The 17,768-nt window shown below is 37.1% G+C and overlaps 3 protein-coding genes across 3 annotated transcripts; 2 read left to right on the top strand and 1 right to left on the bottom strand.

Moving 5' to 3' along the window:
• Positions 1 to 2,074: 2,074 nt before the first annotated feature.
• TRIADDRAFT_64048 (uncharacterized protein) lies at positions 2,075 to 5,457 on the top strand. Its single transcript, XM_002113485.1, has 6 exons — positions 2,075 to 2,116; positions 3,251 to 3,481; positions 4,031 to 4,093; positions 4,519 to 4,806; positions 4,887 to 4,939; positions 5,094 to 5,457. Exons 2-6 carry the CDS (start codon positions 3,269 to 3,271, stop codon positions 5,161 to 5,163), a joined length of 687 nt encoding a protein of 228 aa, XP_002113521.1. The 5' UTR covers positions 2,075 to 2,116; positions 3,251 to 3,268; the 3' UTR covers positions 5,164 to 5,457.
• Positions 5,458 to 6,407: 950 nt separating this feature from the next.
• Positions 6,408 to 11,276, bottom strand: TRIADDRAFT_26635 (uncharacterized protein; the record flags this gene model as incomplete). The annotated part of the gene is made up of 16 exons (XM_002113850.1): positions 6,408 to 6,460; positions 6,560 to 6,709; positions 6,950 to 7,047; positions 7,114 to 7,238; positions 7,348 to 7,502; positions 7,590 to 7,716; positions 7,812 to 7,860; positions 7,951 to 7,983; positions 8,073 to 8,134; positions 8,220 to 8,265; positions 8,335 to 8,392; positions 8,465 to 8,515; positions 8,651 to 8,713; positions 8,823 to 8,857; positions 9,438 to 9,505; positions 11,121 to 11,276. The coding sequence occupies 16 exons, from the start codon at positions 11,274 to 11,276 to the stop codon at positions 6,408 to 6,410; spliced, it is 1,329 nt and encodes a 442-aa protein (XP_002113886.1).
• A 4,887-nt stretch (positions 11,277 to 16,163) lies between these two features.
• TRIADDRAFT_26664 (uncharacterized protein) lies at positions 16,164 to 17,498 on the top strand (the record flags this gene model as incomplete). The annotated part of the gene is made up of 6 exons (XM_002113486.1): positions 16,164 to 16,222; positions 16,410 to 16,505; positions 16,769 to 16,837; positions 16,985 to 17,074; positions 17,195 to 17,278; positions 17,426 to 17,498. 6 exons carry the CDS (start codon positions 16,164 to 16,166, stop codon positions 17,496 to 17,498), a joined length of 471 nt encoding a protein of 156 aa, XP_002113522.1.
• Positions 17,499 to 17,768: the final 270 nt, after the last annotated feature.

Raw genomic sequence — 17,768 nt, forward strand, 5'->3', positions numbered from 1 at the left:
TTTGATGAGAGCAATTTGGACTTGTCCCTTATTTTCGACCTCATTGACTGCATCGCTATCATAACACACCATCAATCCAAGTGGTCGACAACGACCAACTCACTTGATTTCCTATCGTTCATTCATTTGAATAACTTACCTAGCAATCGATGAGAGAGCTACATCAATTCGTTTCTAGCTTGCCAACTTGATTATCTTGTGGTATCTAATGTTGTTGTACGTCGATGATCAGCAATCGCATGAATTTTAATTTTCTCTTCATGTCATCGCTTTTATCAATGAAGTTGTGCTTCATTGTTTACATGGTTTGCTTTTATTATTAGAGTGCCAACACGACAGTCCAGTGTATGTACTGTAGGTTGCCTAGAAAAGACTGTAACAGTCAGAACTGGGCAGTACTCTACGTTAGTCCCCCAAACAATGCTGTTGAAGACTACATACAGTATGGAGAAGTGGTTCACCCCAACATGAGCTTGTCTTGTCGTCTCTCCCTCCCTTTCGAAATTTCAATATTGTCCTCATTTTTGCTTTGACAATCCACAATCATCATCTCTATCGATCATCATAGTACGTCTCCATCCATTTTGAGTATCTTTCTACTGACTAGACTTAGGGACAACGAAAGTGAAGACTCTGAGACTGTCGACACTAGTACGAAATGAGGAGTGCAGTGTCCGCCGGCCATTTTACAAATTTGCCCTTCAGTACTCATTATTACAAGGAGTCATTGTCCACTGATCGTACTAGTCCGATTAAGTCTGAGTAAAGACTCTTCGACTGTCCAATAGTGTCTATACTTGTACCAAAGGATGAGTGCATTTCCTCATAGTGTCCATGCTTTTACGCCATGATGAGTATAGTCCGCCGGCCATTTGACAAAATTTGCCCATCAGGACTCGGCAGTGCTCCATACAATCTTATTGTTGGTACTCAGTACAGAACTCTTTGTTTACTGACAGGACTAGTCTGACTACAGTACAATATACTGTAGCAGAGTCCGTGAATCCTCCACTTCTGTACCGTAGACTGGACACTCCGTTACACAGCGGGTCACCATGGCTAATGAAGTCAGTGCGGTTCATTAGTTCTACAGTACTTATTGTCCTCTGATAGTACTGTACTGTAGTCTGGTTGACTCTGACTACAGTGTACAGTACGTACTGTACAGTATACCTTCTGGGCGACCGTAGCCAAGACTCTTCGACTGTCCGATCATGTTCATACTTTTACCAAATGATGACTGCAGTCCCTAAAAATGTCCATACTCGTACTTATAGGAGATGATGAGTGCCGCGGACCTTTTACCAAATGATGACTGCAGTCTCTCAAAGTGTCCATACTTGCACTTGTAGGAAATGATGAGTGCCGTCTGTCGGCCATGTTACAAAATTGACCCTTCAGTACTCATTGTCCACTGACAGTACTAGTCTGAATACAGTATACTGTACAGTATAGCAGTATCCGCGACTCTCGCAGTGTTGAAGTTAGACTGTATGGCATGGACGAACGACGTGTACACTGCACGCTAGACCATGCGAGAATAGCAAAAGTTGTTTGAATCATTGCTTACCCCCTCTCAACGGAGATGTTCACTATGATACACCGATACTATTTCAAAATTTGGTCAATTTACTTTTAGTACTCGCGCAAGACGAATGGACACAACGTCCAACAGATGTTCTAAATTCGGCCATTTCTTTTTAACGGACTGAAATATGCGCCACGTACAGTACAGTACAGTACAGTACAGTATTCTTGGATGGTCTACAGTACACAGTACTGTAGTTTACACTCAGTGACACAGCGGGTCACCCATTGGTTAATGAAGTTACTGCGGTTCATTACAGTACAGTCCAGTACAGGAGAGGACTGTCCTATGCGGACATACAATATGCACATTCTTCAATGCTATACACTGCATGCTGAGCGTATCGAATCGACCAGGTGGTGATGAGGTCGCCTGTGTGGCCACCAGTAACGCTTGACCTTTGCTAGGATCTGTACCAGGCACCAGCGAGATACTAGTAGACTGTCGAGGTCTCCAGTCTACTGTCAACAAAACTCTCAAATCAAGGACAACATCAACAAAAACAACTGCAAGGTTTCTTTCGATCAGGTAAGCAAATTAAACTGTGGAAATTCAATTCTTCTTCATCTACTCTCTTTTGCCGGTTGTTAGCTAGAATGGACAACATGGTGCGATTAAGGCACCATTGATTAGGATCGTAATTCGTCAAACCAGTAGTAGATCTTGTCAGTTTGTTCGATCCACTTGTTGTCTTTCGTGGGTACATGGAGTATTGCGCTAGTTTGGATAATGGATAAACTGGACGTTGATGCACTTGAAGAATTGACAATCATACATTTTTTAGGCGTTTCTTCTATGTATTAACCAAGGGAAAAGGTGTCTTAATGCTATTATTAGCAACAGAAACTACCAAGTGCTAATCACCATGGCCAATGTTGTGCTAATGTGATGGATACAATCACCTTGAAACGATCCAAAAAGTCCAGCCGCTACAGTAACTAGTCCAAACCGTTCTACAGTATATTGGCCAATGACGATCTTCTCCATCGTGTAGTGCATTAGCCAATGGCCATTCTTGCATTTCGAAAGCACGAATTTGCTTTCGATAACTTGCGATGATAGAATAATCGATAGGAAGGACTGTATGCAGAGTCAAGAAACAGCCATGATGGGCAGTCAATGTCTGAGAGGAACAGTTTACTGCCCAAGATGGACACATTGTAAATTAATTGGCAATCAGTGAAATGGACGGCGTAAAATCCTCCTTCCAAATGCCTCATCAACACACTATCTAAACGGTCGAGGCCATTCGTAGCTAGACAGTAATAGCTGTCGAATGGACATGTAAAGATTGTACGACTCATTTGGTAATGATGTAATCACTTCGATCTACTGTAGGCAATGTTAATCACCATGACGTTGACAACATAATCCTTTCAAAGGCCTTTTCCACTCTTTCTTGACGGTCTAGGCCGTTCTATATAACGTAACTTGACGGTGATACTTGACAAATTGACTGCTGCGTAAACATTGAAAAACTCATTTTATTATTGTACAAGAAGTTCGATTGGCTATGAGGAAATATTCATCAGCCTTATATTACCAAAGTAGTTCTTTCAAAGGCCTTTTTACACTCTATCTTTACGGCTTAGGCCGTTCTATATCATAGCTACAAACCAACAATGTCTAACATTCTTTTATGACCTTTCCAATGTCAGCTAGGCTACAAAATAAAACGACATGACGTTGAAATCAAAGAGTATCGAAGCTGCAACTTCCGCTAATGCGGCTATGACTCGCTCACTCAAAGTCGTTTTCGACTTATCCTGTGCCACCCTGGTATTTTCCGTTGTTATTTTTACTTTGACTTTAGCAGGCTTGTTTTTTAAGCCCGTTACCGTCTTCACTGTTGGAACACTACTATTTTTCCATGGCTTTTGGGTTTCAGTACCGGTAAGTAGCTTAATTGTAACTTATTATTAGTTTACGGAGTAGTTTGAAAACTTGGTACAGATTAAAAGAGTACTTTTAATATACAGGAACTCAACTTTTAAGCACTATTTATGGGCAATGAATTTTCATTTTTCCAGTTTTAATTCGTAGTTAATTAAAATGGCAGATATTCGACCTTTTCTATCTTTAGATACGATAAGTTGTTAAAAAAATTGATAGTGTTCTATAAAAGATGAAGACACAATCTGGACGTAGTGTAGCTTACTTTCAAGTCCTCTCATTCGTAGTAGAAGATGGCACTACTTTATCCTTAGTTATGACAAGCCGTGCTTGACAACTTATACCTGTGAGGCATATCCGTAATCGCACTAGCTATGTATAGCGTAGTTTATTCCCTTCTAGTTAGGGCTATATCTTGTGCGCAAAGTAGTTTCAAATTTTACATACCAGTATTCTGCTATTATTTGTCTACTAAAGAATTACGACAAATTTATTATAGTACATATACTAACACAATTTTTGATTACTGATGGCACGAATATAATAAAGATGTTTATTACCAGCGTTTTGGGCATGTGTGGATATGAAAAAGGTGTTTACAAACATTGCCCGGTATGTAAATATTCTAAACTGATCGGTTTTAACTAATGCTTACCTCGTTAAGTTTACAATAATATCCAATAAAGTGGATATGTCAACAGTGTCAAAAATACTTTAAGCTCGTCGTTACGCTTGAACAGATGCTTTGATAAAATGAGCTCGTATAAATTAATGCAGCTAGCTAAAACATTTATTTTGTGGAGCTACACAAGTATAATGTATGAATATAATCATTTAGTGGCAGTTGATAAATCAAAATCAATTACTAAAAGCATTTAATCACAAAATTTATATCAAAAGTCATGACCATAATTCCATTTCGGAAGGAAGTAATTAATAACATGCCAAGACTCAAAAAAACTGATCGCTATCGATGGGATTATTTCTATACACTTATATAATTTACGAGCCGATTTCGTTTTCTATATTAATCGTAGGCAACAGCTCATTTAGTCTTTGCCATCATAACTGCTATTGCAGTTCTTGCTGGTTTGGCCATTTTAGTCATGAATTTGGTGGGAATGACTTTTTACGTCGTTCAGATTCTGGAACACCAGGAAACTAATGCACATCGTCTCCCTTCAGTGCTAATCAATGTTGCCTATGCTGGCACCATTTCAGCTACGTTGGTTTACATCTTTTTCTTCTATGCTTGCATTCATGGCGCTGTGATGTATTGCAGAGCACCGCGAAACCTTGTCGTATACAATGTTTTGACAATGCCGGTAAGTTTGTTGTTAAAGTATATTAGCTGTTATGACCAATTCAGCCCCTTCAAGGCACAATAATGTTTCTTGTTCTCTAGGCTCCCTTAATACAGGATAACGTAAAACCGGCCTATCATAAAAGCAAGTATGGGTATGAAGTTTAAGACTTGTATACCGTAAGTCCGAAAGTTAAAACAGGAGGAAACCATCAGCAATTGTTACATCTAGTTAGCGCTGTTTCTTCGATAGAATAATCGAGTCAGCAGTATTTACGTTACACATATATTCGTTCAAATTTTAATAAGGTTGTCAGAAATTGATCCTCAACAATTACAGCTAGACATGCTATGGAATCGCTTCAATAATGAATTGTAACTTTGTGGAACAAGACACCAAAAATCAATTACTTGGAGAATCTGCAGGCTATATTGCCTCCATAAGATTTTCTCATTACGTAGTTGAAGATACAGTTAGTGAAATAGAATACCAATTTACTATCTTAATTCAGTAGTGTTATTCTGAATAACGTGTCCTCAAATAGATCTATTGTTAACTACTCGTAGGCTAATAAACTAAATCACTCTATTGCCTTATCAATTAAGGCAGATTTATATTAAATGTCATACTCATAAAAATCCTATCCTTTTGTGTTATCGAAATAAATTACTGTATCGTCCGACTCGTAATGGTGTGAAATGTTTACTTGCGGATAGACCAGTCAAGATTGTCTATTACAATCTGCTGGAAGTCGAGCATATTCTGAACTGTTAATGATAACTTTGCCTTCATGTACGAATTAGCCATAGCTTCCAAAGGCTAGCCAATTATTTTGTTAGTTTTCAAATGCTTTATCTTGCAGAGACAAAAGTTTCTTTTATTATTTAGGTATTACCAATGACAATGTAACCATTGCTAATATAAATAATATCGACGGTATAAATGCTACAGATATAGATCGTATCTAATCCCCTCTGTAACATGCAATCTTGATATCGATAGCAATTCAATACAGTAATTAAGAATCAATACCGTACGACATATAGGATGCCATCAAACAACGGAACATTCCAAGCATAAACAGTTCAATACACTACAGTTAGAATAACATAAGTGTCATGGAGTCAAAATGAACAACGAACGAAAGAGCTATAGTCTTTCGGATCTATGACTATTACTACATAGAACCATATAAGATACATTCTGAGATCACATTGCTAAACTGACTTTAGCCTACGATAGATTAAATATCACTAGTACACTTAGATTTTATCCAAATAATATAACAAATTCATTAGAATGAAAGAAATTAAAGAAAAATATTTCCATCCTTAACCTATAACAAGGTCAGGTAGTTTATATCTAGTATATTGTTCAAAAAGGCTGTAAACCTAGACAAACTTTGTTATGTAGTTGAAATTACCAAAAACAACAACTAGTAATAAGCTAAGAGTGAGTTTATGTATCATGCAGTTCATGTATTCTAAGTGAGCAAAAGGTACACTACGACTAAGTCAATATTATGCGCCATGAATGAGCGCTAAAAGCTGCATAGTATCCGTCTTAGTGATTGCAATAGAAAGACTGCTTGCAGATACGATTCGATACTATGCATTAGCGAATTAGAATCGCCTGATTGTAGCATCGCGAGATTTTCCCACTCCTACAAATTGTACTATTACAATAAACAAAAATTGCTTTAAAGTCATGGAAGCAAAAATGACATAATCCTTTCATGAACTGTACGAGCATACGATGTTATTTTAATACTTACCAGGTATTCCCGACAGTTCTTCAATCTTCAATATGTAAGCCTGAGCATTTTCTGGCAAATCGCTGAACTTGCGACATAGGGAAATGTTTTGTTTCCAGCCTGGCATTGTGATATACTCGACTTCGACTTCGCTCAAAATCGAATGATCGGCTATTTTCATTTCGAAATTAATATCAATTATTAAAAAATAGTGTAATAATCTCAGCTCGAACAGTGCTCTTTGATGTATCTTTACTATTATTATCTACACAATATCAGTCTGTCTAATTAGAGACATGTCCTACAATATACTGATACTATATCTGGTATACAGTATGCCAATCTTCAGCAGTTAGTACAGTATTTAGACTAATTGTATGTAACAGGATCCATCTCAAATGAAATACTGACCTGGGAAAGATTTTAATTTTTGACCATTGTGAATATAAGCAGTACCAATTTTCACTTCCTCGAAAGTGTCCATAACATCTAATTTAGTTACTGCAATACTAAAAATGATGTGTGATTTTAATTATCTAGAATACCAACTTCTTACCCATTAAAAAATTTCAAACCTTGTTAATCCACTAATTCTGTTAACGTAATCAAGTACCACAATATCTAGCCAACCACATCGTCGGCGTCTTCCCGTTGTAGTACCAAATTCCTGTCCGATGTCTTGCAATTTCGTTCCTATATCCTACGAGCAGATACCAGTGATGATTAATTATAACATAAAACCACGCCTAGCTGTTTCATCTCTGACGTAAACCTAACGTGCAGCAAATTAATATACTTTTAATACTTACTGAATCGAGAAATGTCGGGAAATCGCCAGCGCCAACGCGGGTTATGTAAGCCTTACAAATACCCACCACATTTCTGATCGTACTGGGTGGCAGGCCAAGGCCAGTGCAAACGCCTCCAATACCACAGCTGGAAGATGTTACGTACGGGTAAGTACCTGTAACATAGACACAAGTATTTTCATTATTAGAGTATTTCCTACGTACAACAATTACATTTTACTTGTTTTTAGTTATTTCCGTACCAAAGTCAAGATCAAGCATAACAGCATTTGCTCCTTCTACGATAATATTTTTATTCCCTTTTTTCAGTTCCTCTGATAGAAAGAAGACGGTATCTTCTATACTTGGCCGAATAATATCGGCATAACGCTGTTGACAAGCAATAGAAAGAAAGAATCATAATTACCATAAGTTCGTAAAGCATTTCGTAAAGTGGTTCAATAAAGGTGATAATCAGTACATACTTTGTATCTTTCTAGTTCTTTTTCTACATCCACTTCAAGCTCAGAAAAACTAGATATAAATAAACAATGATAGTTTACAATAAAGTTATTATAAAAGATTTGCAAGTACAGCAGTAAGATCATGTGCATGCAAATTTACCGTTTTCGATAACCCTTAACTAGATTTTTGAATCTATAAAGTTAAACAATAAAGCTTTATGTTATAATCTGCATTTACCGAGAATTATTACAAATTATACATATCAGAAATGTTAGCCGAACTTTTTTGTAAAGTCCTCAAAATCGCCCATCAAATCGCAAACTCGCAAGCCAACTCGACTAGCCTGTAATCACCGAGCATATTGGTATTTTGCAATTTGTTACGGTTGAAATGCTTAGTCGATTACAAGCAATATTTTAATTTTGTACCTTTGTTGAATAAGCCGGTCCAATTCCTTTCTTAGTAGTGCCAATTCTAGGCAAAAATAATATCATACATGAAGTCCGATAAATTTACCCTTAGGAAGTAAAAATTTTAATTTACTTTGAGTCGCCTTTCTCAAGTTCAAGAAGTCCATCAGCTTCTTGATGGAAATCAAATACTGTAAAATTCATAAAACTGAATTAAATTCGATATGTAATTGTTCAATGGAGTTCTACAGTGTGTCTATTACCAAGATGGGCTCTATCGGATATTTTTAATTTCGACCAACAATCTTGAACACCTATATATTTGGCGAACGAAATTATCAACAATGATATTTGCGATCAAATTATATGTAATTTCGTATATGTTGAGCACAGAGGGGAACTTTTGCTACTATGGTAGTACTATCGCATAAATAAGAGCATCTACCTACCATTTTTCTCAATAGCTTCAATTTCGGCAAACAGGCCAGGAAGATGAATTACAACCCCGTTTCCTAAAAATTTGTTTCGATGTAAAACATTTAGCGAGGATTGTAAGCAATATATAATGGATAACATTGCCTATTAAACTGTATACAGTTTTAAAATTGAATCAATACCTACCAATTACTGAAGTGCAATTGGATTGAATGATACCGCTATAATAGATGATATAATGTTCCTTTAGTAAAGCATCATCGCAATCAAACCCAGACTTATAAGTAAAATGAAAATTCTCTAGATGACTGGTATTACAAATACGAATCTGGTTTGCATAGAGATATACTGTATGAGCAAAAATAGTTTAAAATAGTCATTGCTTAACCTTAAAAAAGTATACGCTACAATGACTATCTTTTGGCAATGAAATAGAAAATGTATACTTATTAGTTCAGTGTAAAGCAGTCATTTTGATGCGGTCAATAAATACGGTTACAATTTAAAAATAGGAATTTTTACAAGACTGAATAAGATCTTGATGTTATTCCAAAGCCACATGTATCATAGATGGTGGCAAGCTAATATACTGTACAGTACGTTTAACGGCTATGAAAGCAGCTGTTGCTAGAGGGATTTGTAAGTTATGTTAGCCGCAGAAGTACTGTATGTTATCGTGCAGTGTTGAGTATTGTCGAGTGGTTGAGGTATTGGAAGAAAATTGAGCACAGTACATCCATGAATATTTCATAATCATAAATGATTACAAACAACACAAAAGAAATCAGGATACTATGTTACCTAGGTAAAAGATGGAAATGGTAAGTCTTTCCATTGGCGACTACTGTATGTCCAGCGTTGTTGCCCCCCTATATAGAAGTAATAATTGATTTAGAAAAGAATAGATACAACTAGTCATAGCATTTGAGATTACAGAATTCATTGATGGATATTTAATAAACAACAACTTTCAATATGGTTTTAGCATTATAACGCAATATAGCACCCTATTAGATAAAATTCGTCAGTGTTGTAAATACAATACTGTATAGCCGCCATCTGCCAATTGTACATACGGGTACAATAAAGGTGTACAGATATGCCAATCTAATCATGTCTACGAGAACTACCTCGAAGCATTTTGCATGACTGTGTACGCAAGCATTATGAGTATTCCTACCGACAATGTAGCCATGAAATCGCAACATGGGAGGAATTATGCTTTAAAAGCACTCCATACAGATACATTACTACAAAAAGTCATGTCTATAGTAGTATGGAATCGATCGTTTCATAAATCTATTCATAAGCTTGACATCGTACTATACTTTCATGGTACAGTCCATTCTTCCTTCTACTGTATTTCAATCTAATTCATTAGCGCTCATAGCGTGTTCTAAGAGCGAGCACAGTACGATCATGCACCATCGGTGTCTGGTTTAATTAATTCATTAATCGTGATTTCGATTTGGCACCTATTCAATGCCGTTACTGATTGACTGACACATGTTATTTATGCCAGAGCTGAATTTACAGTATACCAGACATATTGGATAGATTAGTGACAAAGATCAGTGACTATGGCTTAGGAACGATAAAAAAAATACTACGACAGCAGCTGTTTCTCTTAGCAATACGATCAATTTTGTAGGGCAACTTTAACGGTTCTTAATCCAATATGTCAATAATCATTTATGATGCATTTACAGTCAAGTTATGTCATACTGGTTCGATTGAATGATTGTGTCAAATCGATTCAAGAAATTGATAGATTTCTTTATTGGTGCTTGACTGGAGTAGAAGAACACCAGTATTTGGGATTATATTTCCTATGCTAGGCATACTGTATCCGGTGTGAAGATATTTAGGATACAGATGAAATAGTCTAATTTTGCTTCATCATTGAAAGTACAGTAGTTGTTTGCAGGCTAGAGGATCGATGGTATTGTATTTCTATTGCTATAGACTATCAGATTGACCATCTACCATAGCTCATGGTAGCAGTGTCTACTATAAACGATCGATCATTAATTAGTATTGAAACCATCGCAATCAATCACTACATCCATAATACTATAATTGAATTGATGACTAGGAATAAGCTACAAGCTGAATTGGATAGCCAGATGTTATCAAGCGAAATCAATCCAATTTCTGAATAGATTCAATTTAATCATTTTCCACGTCGCACTACTGACGACCGTCAGTCATTGGTTTTTCGTTGGACTCTTGTGGCTTAATTTGTTTTATACATGGTAGGCACAATATACGATAGTAAAACACACAACTTATATATTAAAGTATGCAAAAGGGTAACCTATGTTAATGTATAATTATTCATTTTATTGCAGTTTGTTGAGTCAACAAGTGAATAGACCATGTGTCGATTACGGCCATGTCTATCATACTCTTCTTAATTCGTCGAGCGTAGTCAATGTGATGTCCAAGAAGGACGAAAGAGTGGCTGAAAATAACGTGACTTACCTGACAACGGCATACTATATCAGCTTGAGAAGCTAAAAGATCGACAATTTTCCCTTTGCCTTCATCACCCCATTGGGCACCCAATATCACGACTAGTGAATTATTCTTTTCATCGCGAAATGGAGCAAAATTCGGTTGGTTGTTGGACGACGACATGTTACTTGCAGCGCTTAGCATACCTAATCCAATCAGTCTTTCCTTCTCTACCAGTGGTTGTACTGATGATACACTTTCAACTAGGCTTTATCGATTGTCAAGGATACCTTGTAGTCTAGGCAATGCGTTCTATGTCAATAATGATTGAATAACAACTGGTCAAATCGTCTTTTGCAATGGCTTTTCCTTCCTATCTCACCGCTGGCTTGCTCAATTCCGGCGCCACTTTCCTTTGCCAATGAAAGCAATTCTGTATCGTACAGACCTTCGACCGACTAGGTATTGTATTAACTCGATTTGTTTTGTTTGCTAAGGGAGGCGTGGATGGCGGAAAAGCGGAAAATTCCTTTCTGTCGTCAGCCGTAGTACGTGCTGCAGTCCATTCAACTCAGTGCAGTACGTACTGCAGTCCAGTCAGCTCAGTGCAGTACGTACTGCAGTCCAGTCAGCTCAGTGTAGTACGTACTGCAGTCCAGTCAGCTCAGTGTAGTACGTACTGCAGTCCATTCAACTCAGTGCAGTACGTACTGCAGTCCAGTCAGCTCAGTGTAGTACGTACTGCAGTCCAGTTAACTCAGTGCAGTACGTACTGCAGTCCAGTCAGCTCAGTGTAGTACGTACTGCAGTCCAGTCAGCTCAGTGTAGTACGTATTCCAGTCCAGTCAACTCAGTGCAGTACGTACTGCAGTCCAGTCAGCTCAGTGTAGTACGTACTGCAGTCCAGTCAACTCAGTGCAGTACATACTGCAGTCCAGTCAACTCAGTGCAGTACATACTGCAGTCCAGTCAACTCAGTGCAGTACGTACTGCAGTCCAGTCAGCTCAGTGTAGTACTGCAGTCCAGTCAGCTCAGTGTAGTACGTACTGCAGTCCAGTCAGCTCAGTGTAGTACGTACTGCAGTCCATTCAACTCAGTGCAGTACGTACTGCAGTCCAGTCAGCTCAGTGTAGTACGTACTGCAGTCCAGTCAGCTCAGTGTAGTACGTACTGCAGTCCATTCAACTCAGTGCAGTACGTACTGCAGTCCAGTCAGCTCAGTGTAGTACGTACTGCAGTCCAGTTAACTCAGTGCAGTACATACTGCAGTCCAGTCAACTCAGTGCAGTACTGTACATACTGCAGTCCAGTCAACTCAGTGCAGTACGTACTGCAGTCCAGTCAGCTCTGTGTAGTACGTACTGTGCAGTACATACTGCAGTCCAGTCAACTCAGTGTACAGTAGTACGTACTGCAGGACAATCAACTCAGTGCAGTGTACAGTCCAGTCAGCTCAGTGTAGTACGTATTCCAGTCCAGTCAACTCAGTGCACTGTACTGTACAGTCAGCTCAGTGTAGTACGTACCCCAGGACAATCAACTCAGTGCAGTACGTACTAAACTAGTATGAATGGAATGGGCTGCCGTCCACACTGTAGACTACGACTAGAAACTACATGGAAACGACTAGAAGAAATTCATGACTCGTTTTAATACTGTACTGTACTAGGAATTTCTAGAAGTCCATGGCACTGTAGGGAACACCGGCCGGCATGAATCAACGGATGCAGAGTACACTACTGCGTCATTCATCGCATAGTGTAAAGGGATCTCTATGCCAGGATTAGTTCAACACCAATTTCACTGGCCTAGTATAGTCATGCATTTTTAAGACTGTCATGGCGGGAAAAAAATGATGGCCAAAGACATCCTATTGCAACATCGCTGAATTGCAAGAATTGGATATGGATTCGTTATTTCTGTGCTTGCTTGACTCTTAAACGAATAAATTTTCAATCTTGAACGGCTAGCGACATAGTTATCGATTTTTAAGACTATACTGCAATGGCGGGAAAGAAAACCTTGTCTAAATTATCATTTTTGGGGCATAGACGGTGAAGAATTGGATATCCATTTGTCATTACTGTCTTTGCCTGACTCTAAAAGTAACAATATTGAATGATTGACGGTGTTTATGGACGTACAAATGTCCCTGAAAGGATCAATTTTAATGTGCCCAGATCAAGGGATCATTGCAGAAAAATTGATCGACCAAAATATGCCATCATCAACGAGTTGAATAGTACTGCACTGTACTCCTATTTTGGAAGGGCACTGCTACAGTACCATAGCATCGGAATGAAGGACGTAGTTTCCAAAATTAATGGACTGTATGATGAGATTTGTAGCAGTAGAATCGAATTGAAATTACAAAGTGCTTATGATTGATTCATTTATAATGGAAAGAATCGCGAGATGACTGGAAACTGGGTAGAGTAGACAAACGCTACTTTTACGGTACAATGATCATTGCTGTGTGTTTACTGCAGGCTTGAAGGCGTTGTGGGCACGCGGCTCCGCGCTGAGAAAGAGCACAGAGGCGGAGGCATGCCCCTGAACATGGGGGCATGCCATGTTGAGATTGTGCAATATTGTTATAAGCTTATATCAACTATAAATAAGTTGGCAGCAGTCGAGCAAAATAACAAAATCTCAGCTCGAACGTGCGGGTTCGGCTACTTGAGTAAATAAATAAATTCAATAGTCGAATAAGCGTGTCTTGAAGACTTCTTATTGTCATAGTTTATTATGATGATTCCCTATACTGTACAGCGACAAAAGTAACGACTATCGATAGCCCATTAAAAAATGACATATTTATAACCCTCTTTGAAACTGGCTGAAACATTGCAGAAGTGTAAGATGATGTACTCGTGCTCTCAATGTAATGCTCTCAGAACCGTACCTCAAGAAATATACGCATATGGGCGTACATGTTTGTTTCTTGTTTTAGAATAAACAATTTTAATTATATATAATTTATACTATTGACATTGACCGTATGACGACGAGTCGTAACTACCTCTTCTTAAATATATATACTGTACTGTGTAGTATAGTCGATGATAGCTACTTTTCTACTGCGTTAAATACTGTAAGAAGTGCAGGATTATAATTACAATTATGGGTTAGTTGAATACTGCAGGAGTGCAGGTAGGATACTGTTTTATAATGAGAAAGTAAGATCAGTGAGACTGCAGCACAGCTGCAAATTCGCAGCGATATCCAATTGAACATAGCAATTTTTATTTATTGCACAAAATACGTACTCTGTCCAAGTGTCGATGGCATGACTCTGTCCATCGACTGAGCTTGATTTTAATTCAAGGTAAATCAAAAATATCGCAAAGTCCCTGGCTCTACTATTTGTGATGTAATCTACGCGTCCATATACCACAGCTTATGCACTACTAATACGATATTCTAGGTATGCAGTAAATACTACAGTACTGTATACGCCTGGAAAAGTTAAAGTTAGTTCTCTGTATCCTAAAGTAAAATATCTCAAGTCTTCATCTGGAAACTGCCATCTCGCAGCGATATTACATTGAACATAGCGATTTTTTGCACAAAATACCAACTCTGTCCAAGTGTCGATGGCATGACTCTGTGTCCATCGACTGAGCTTGATTTTTAATTCAAGGTAAATCAAAAATATCGCAAAGTCCCCGGCTCTACTATTTGTGATGTACAGTAATCTACGCGTCCATATACCACAGCTTATGTATTACTAATACGATATTCTAGGTATACAGTAAATACTACAGTACTATTCTGTACTGTATACCCCTGGACAAGTTATAGTTAGTTCTCTGTATCCTAAAGTAAAATATCTCAAGTCTTCATCTGGAAACTGCAAACTCGCAGCGATATTACATTGAACATAGCGATTTTTTGCACAAAATACCAACTCTGTCCAAGTGTCGATGGCATGACTCTGTGTCTATCGACTGAGCTCGATAATTTTAATTTCAAGGTAAATCAAAAAAATATCGCAAAGTCCTTGCCTACTATTGGTGATGTAATGTACCCAGAGTCTACAGCATGTCTATAGGATAAGTAAAATATCTCAAGTCTTCATCTGCAAGCAATTCTATAAGTCAATATTGATTAAATCTATTAATCAACGAGTCCAATATTATAAGCTACACTCGTGTGTCCTAGAGACCCTTCTCTAATCAGGGTTTCAAGGGTGTCCTATCATTAATTTCTATTAATTATTAATGAAGTAAACGATGGGAACGGATACGACGTAGATTGGAGAGTGCCAGTATTGTACCCTATTACACTACATCATATTATACTGTACTGTATGCATTACTGAATTGTAAGGTGGACACTGTACCGGATGGGAGCTCTTGAAAGCAGCTAGTTGTACTCTGCAGATTAAGCTTGCAGCAACGTAAGAATCAGAGTAAGTAATTTATCGCGTAACTTTATAAGTACAGTGCTATAAGTAATGACTAAACTAAGGTAGAATAGCGGTGCACAATCGTCTCCATTTCATAGTTTAATTTCCTCCAGAGTTGGAGTTTTTGCATTCATGTTGCTTTCGAAAGAAGTGACTGCATGCACAAACAACTAAATGAATCGCTGTAGCTAAGGTAACCAATCAGTCTAGAATAAAAAAGCATAAGACCGAAATGCATAGCTCATTATATTTTTAATTATTTCCATTTAGGCTTAGCTCTACGATATTGACGTAATGCGCTAGCACAAAAATAATAACAACCAAAATCATGATTCGAAAGATAAAATTGCGAGCAAAGCAGAAACTGGTCGACAAAGCCAATTCGGTATGGGATAGAAATGCAAATATCAATGACTGCTTGCATTAGTTATCATTTGATGCGATGATAGGCGGAAGTACAAACTAGATTAAGTGCCTAGGCGACGGAATCGAAACTGTTGATCTTTGTAATCTGTCTCTGCTTTCGGTAGTTAATTGATAAAAGACACTCAAGTTGCCAGCTTTTCACAAAATATTTTTGTGGTGTCAGTCATCTTTTCAAAATTATAACTTGAATCAAGGGTGAAAAGATAACAATTTTGTTCTTATCCATATTGAAATGGAGATTGTAGATCAGTTGAATGCATTCCCCGAAGTAAAGTCTTTCTTGAATAATGGGTAATAAGATATTAATATTACAGTTATTATACATACTACTACAAGTTTAGGAAATAAATGCTCAATCCAAAAATAATCCGCCTAAATTAGAGATCGATAAGCGTATACATCCTGCTAACTTATACGTAATTGTGAGAATGGTTGGACTCATGGTATATCTGAATAAATTGCATCTTTCAAACTTTAGATTTCAAGCGTCTATTGAATGCAAGAAAGTACCTGTTATAGACAGTCATGATCTTGAATGGGCCTTTAACTTAACAAAGCAAAATATGCAATCCATGTAGGTATACAAATTTGTAGTTTTCACTCTCAAAGAGTGACATAAATTTGTGATATAATTTGATTATCATGAATTGTTTATGCATACACTTATATTTATACTTAATTGTTAAAATATTGTAAAGGATACTGTTAACTGCAATGATAAAAGGAGTCGTAGATAGCTTAATTCTTCTATGGTATAATTCTCGCAATCATGCAGACTTTTATTCATCTTTCGTCTATTTATTGCGGATATATGATATGTTTAACATCAAAAATTAGGTATATTACCAGTGAATGGGGCTGGGATGATAAAGAAAAAAAGGAAGAAATGTTTGACAAGAAAGGATGGTGGGTAATAAACAATAATAAATATGTACTCGTTTAGTAATGGTCTCATTGTAGCGATTAGTACGTTTTATGCTTGTAAAAGTAGCCATCCATATAAGATACCTTGCAAGAGAAATATTGTAGACAGTCGCTACTTTCACCTTGCAGGTATCTCATCGCCCGTAATGATCAAAATATTCCAATAGGAATGGTTAGCTTTAGATTTGATATAGAAGAAGGAGATGCTGTCGTTTATTGGTATGTAGTAGTCAATATTTTGAAAACTATAATGTATATATATATGTAGATTGCTGTTGGGCACTACTTACTTGTACCTGTATTAAGACTACATTTTTAAAAATTTGCATTGTCAATTAGCTATGAAATTCAGCTTTCGCAAAGTATTAGAGGCAAAGGGTTAGGAAAATATTTAATGAATATTCTGAAATTATTGGGAACTAGGTATGAGGAACGCTATAATTGCAATGTGAATTCATTTAAAAGTAATTACCAGGGACGTTAGTAATAACATAGTTGCTTTTACAAGAATGCTTGAATAGCTAAAACATTTATTATTAATGTAAATTTTTCTATTTCTACAATGTATAGATCAAAAATGGATAAAGTAATGCTAACCGTATTCAAACGTAAGTACAGTATAATGCTGAACTTAGCGTTATAAGTTTGAAGATGTCCATCATGAAGTTACTGCAAAACGGTATTATTAATTTAGTACAACATCAATTCTACTGTTGAAATATAGATAATGAGAGAGCATATCATTTTTTTACCAACGTTGTGGGGTAAGATATGATATTACGTTTAGCAGCTTGAAATTGAGTAAATGCTTTATTCGGAATCATCATGAAAGGCTACATTTTGCTTAATGTTTCTATACTCATTGCTGAGAGTAGGATGATCAAAGCGTAATACTAGTGCTAATTTTACATTT

Source organism: Trichoplax adhaerens, genomic scaffold, assembly GCF_000150275.1.
Source record: "Trichoplax adhaerens TRIADscaffold_6 genomic scaffold, whole genome shotgun sequence".
Taxonomy (NCBI): domain Eukaryota; kingdom Metazoa; phylum Placozoa; class Uniplacotomia; order Trichoplacea; family Trichoplacidae; genus Trichoplax; species Trichoplax adhaerens.

What these genes read in the sequence shown, in the direction of transcription:
- TRIADDRAFT_64048 (XM_002113485.1), top strand. Translation starts at nt 3,269, where the DNA reads ATGACGTTGAAATCAAAGAGTATCGAAGCTGCAACTTCCGCTAATGCG. An exon ending in GCTTTTGGGTTTCAGTACCG is followed by an intron (nt 3,482 to 4,030) that starts GTAAGTAGCTTA and finishes AATATAATAAAG; the next exon opens with ATGTTTATTACCAGCGTTTT. An exon ending in GTGTTTACAAACATTGCCCG is followed by an intron (nt 4,094 to 4,518) that starts GTATGTAAATAT and finishes TATTAATCGTAG; the next exon opens with GCAACAGCTCATTTAGTCTT.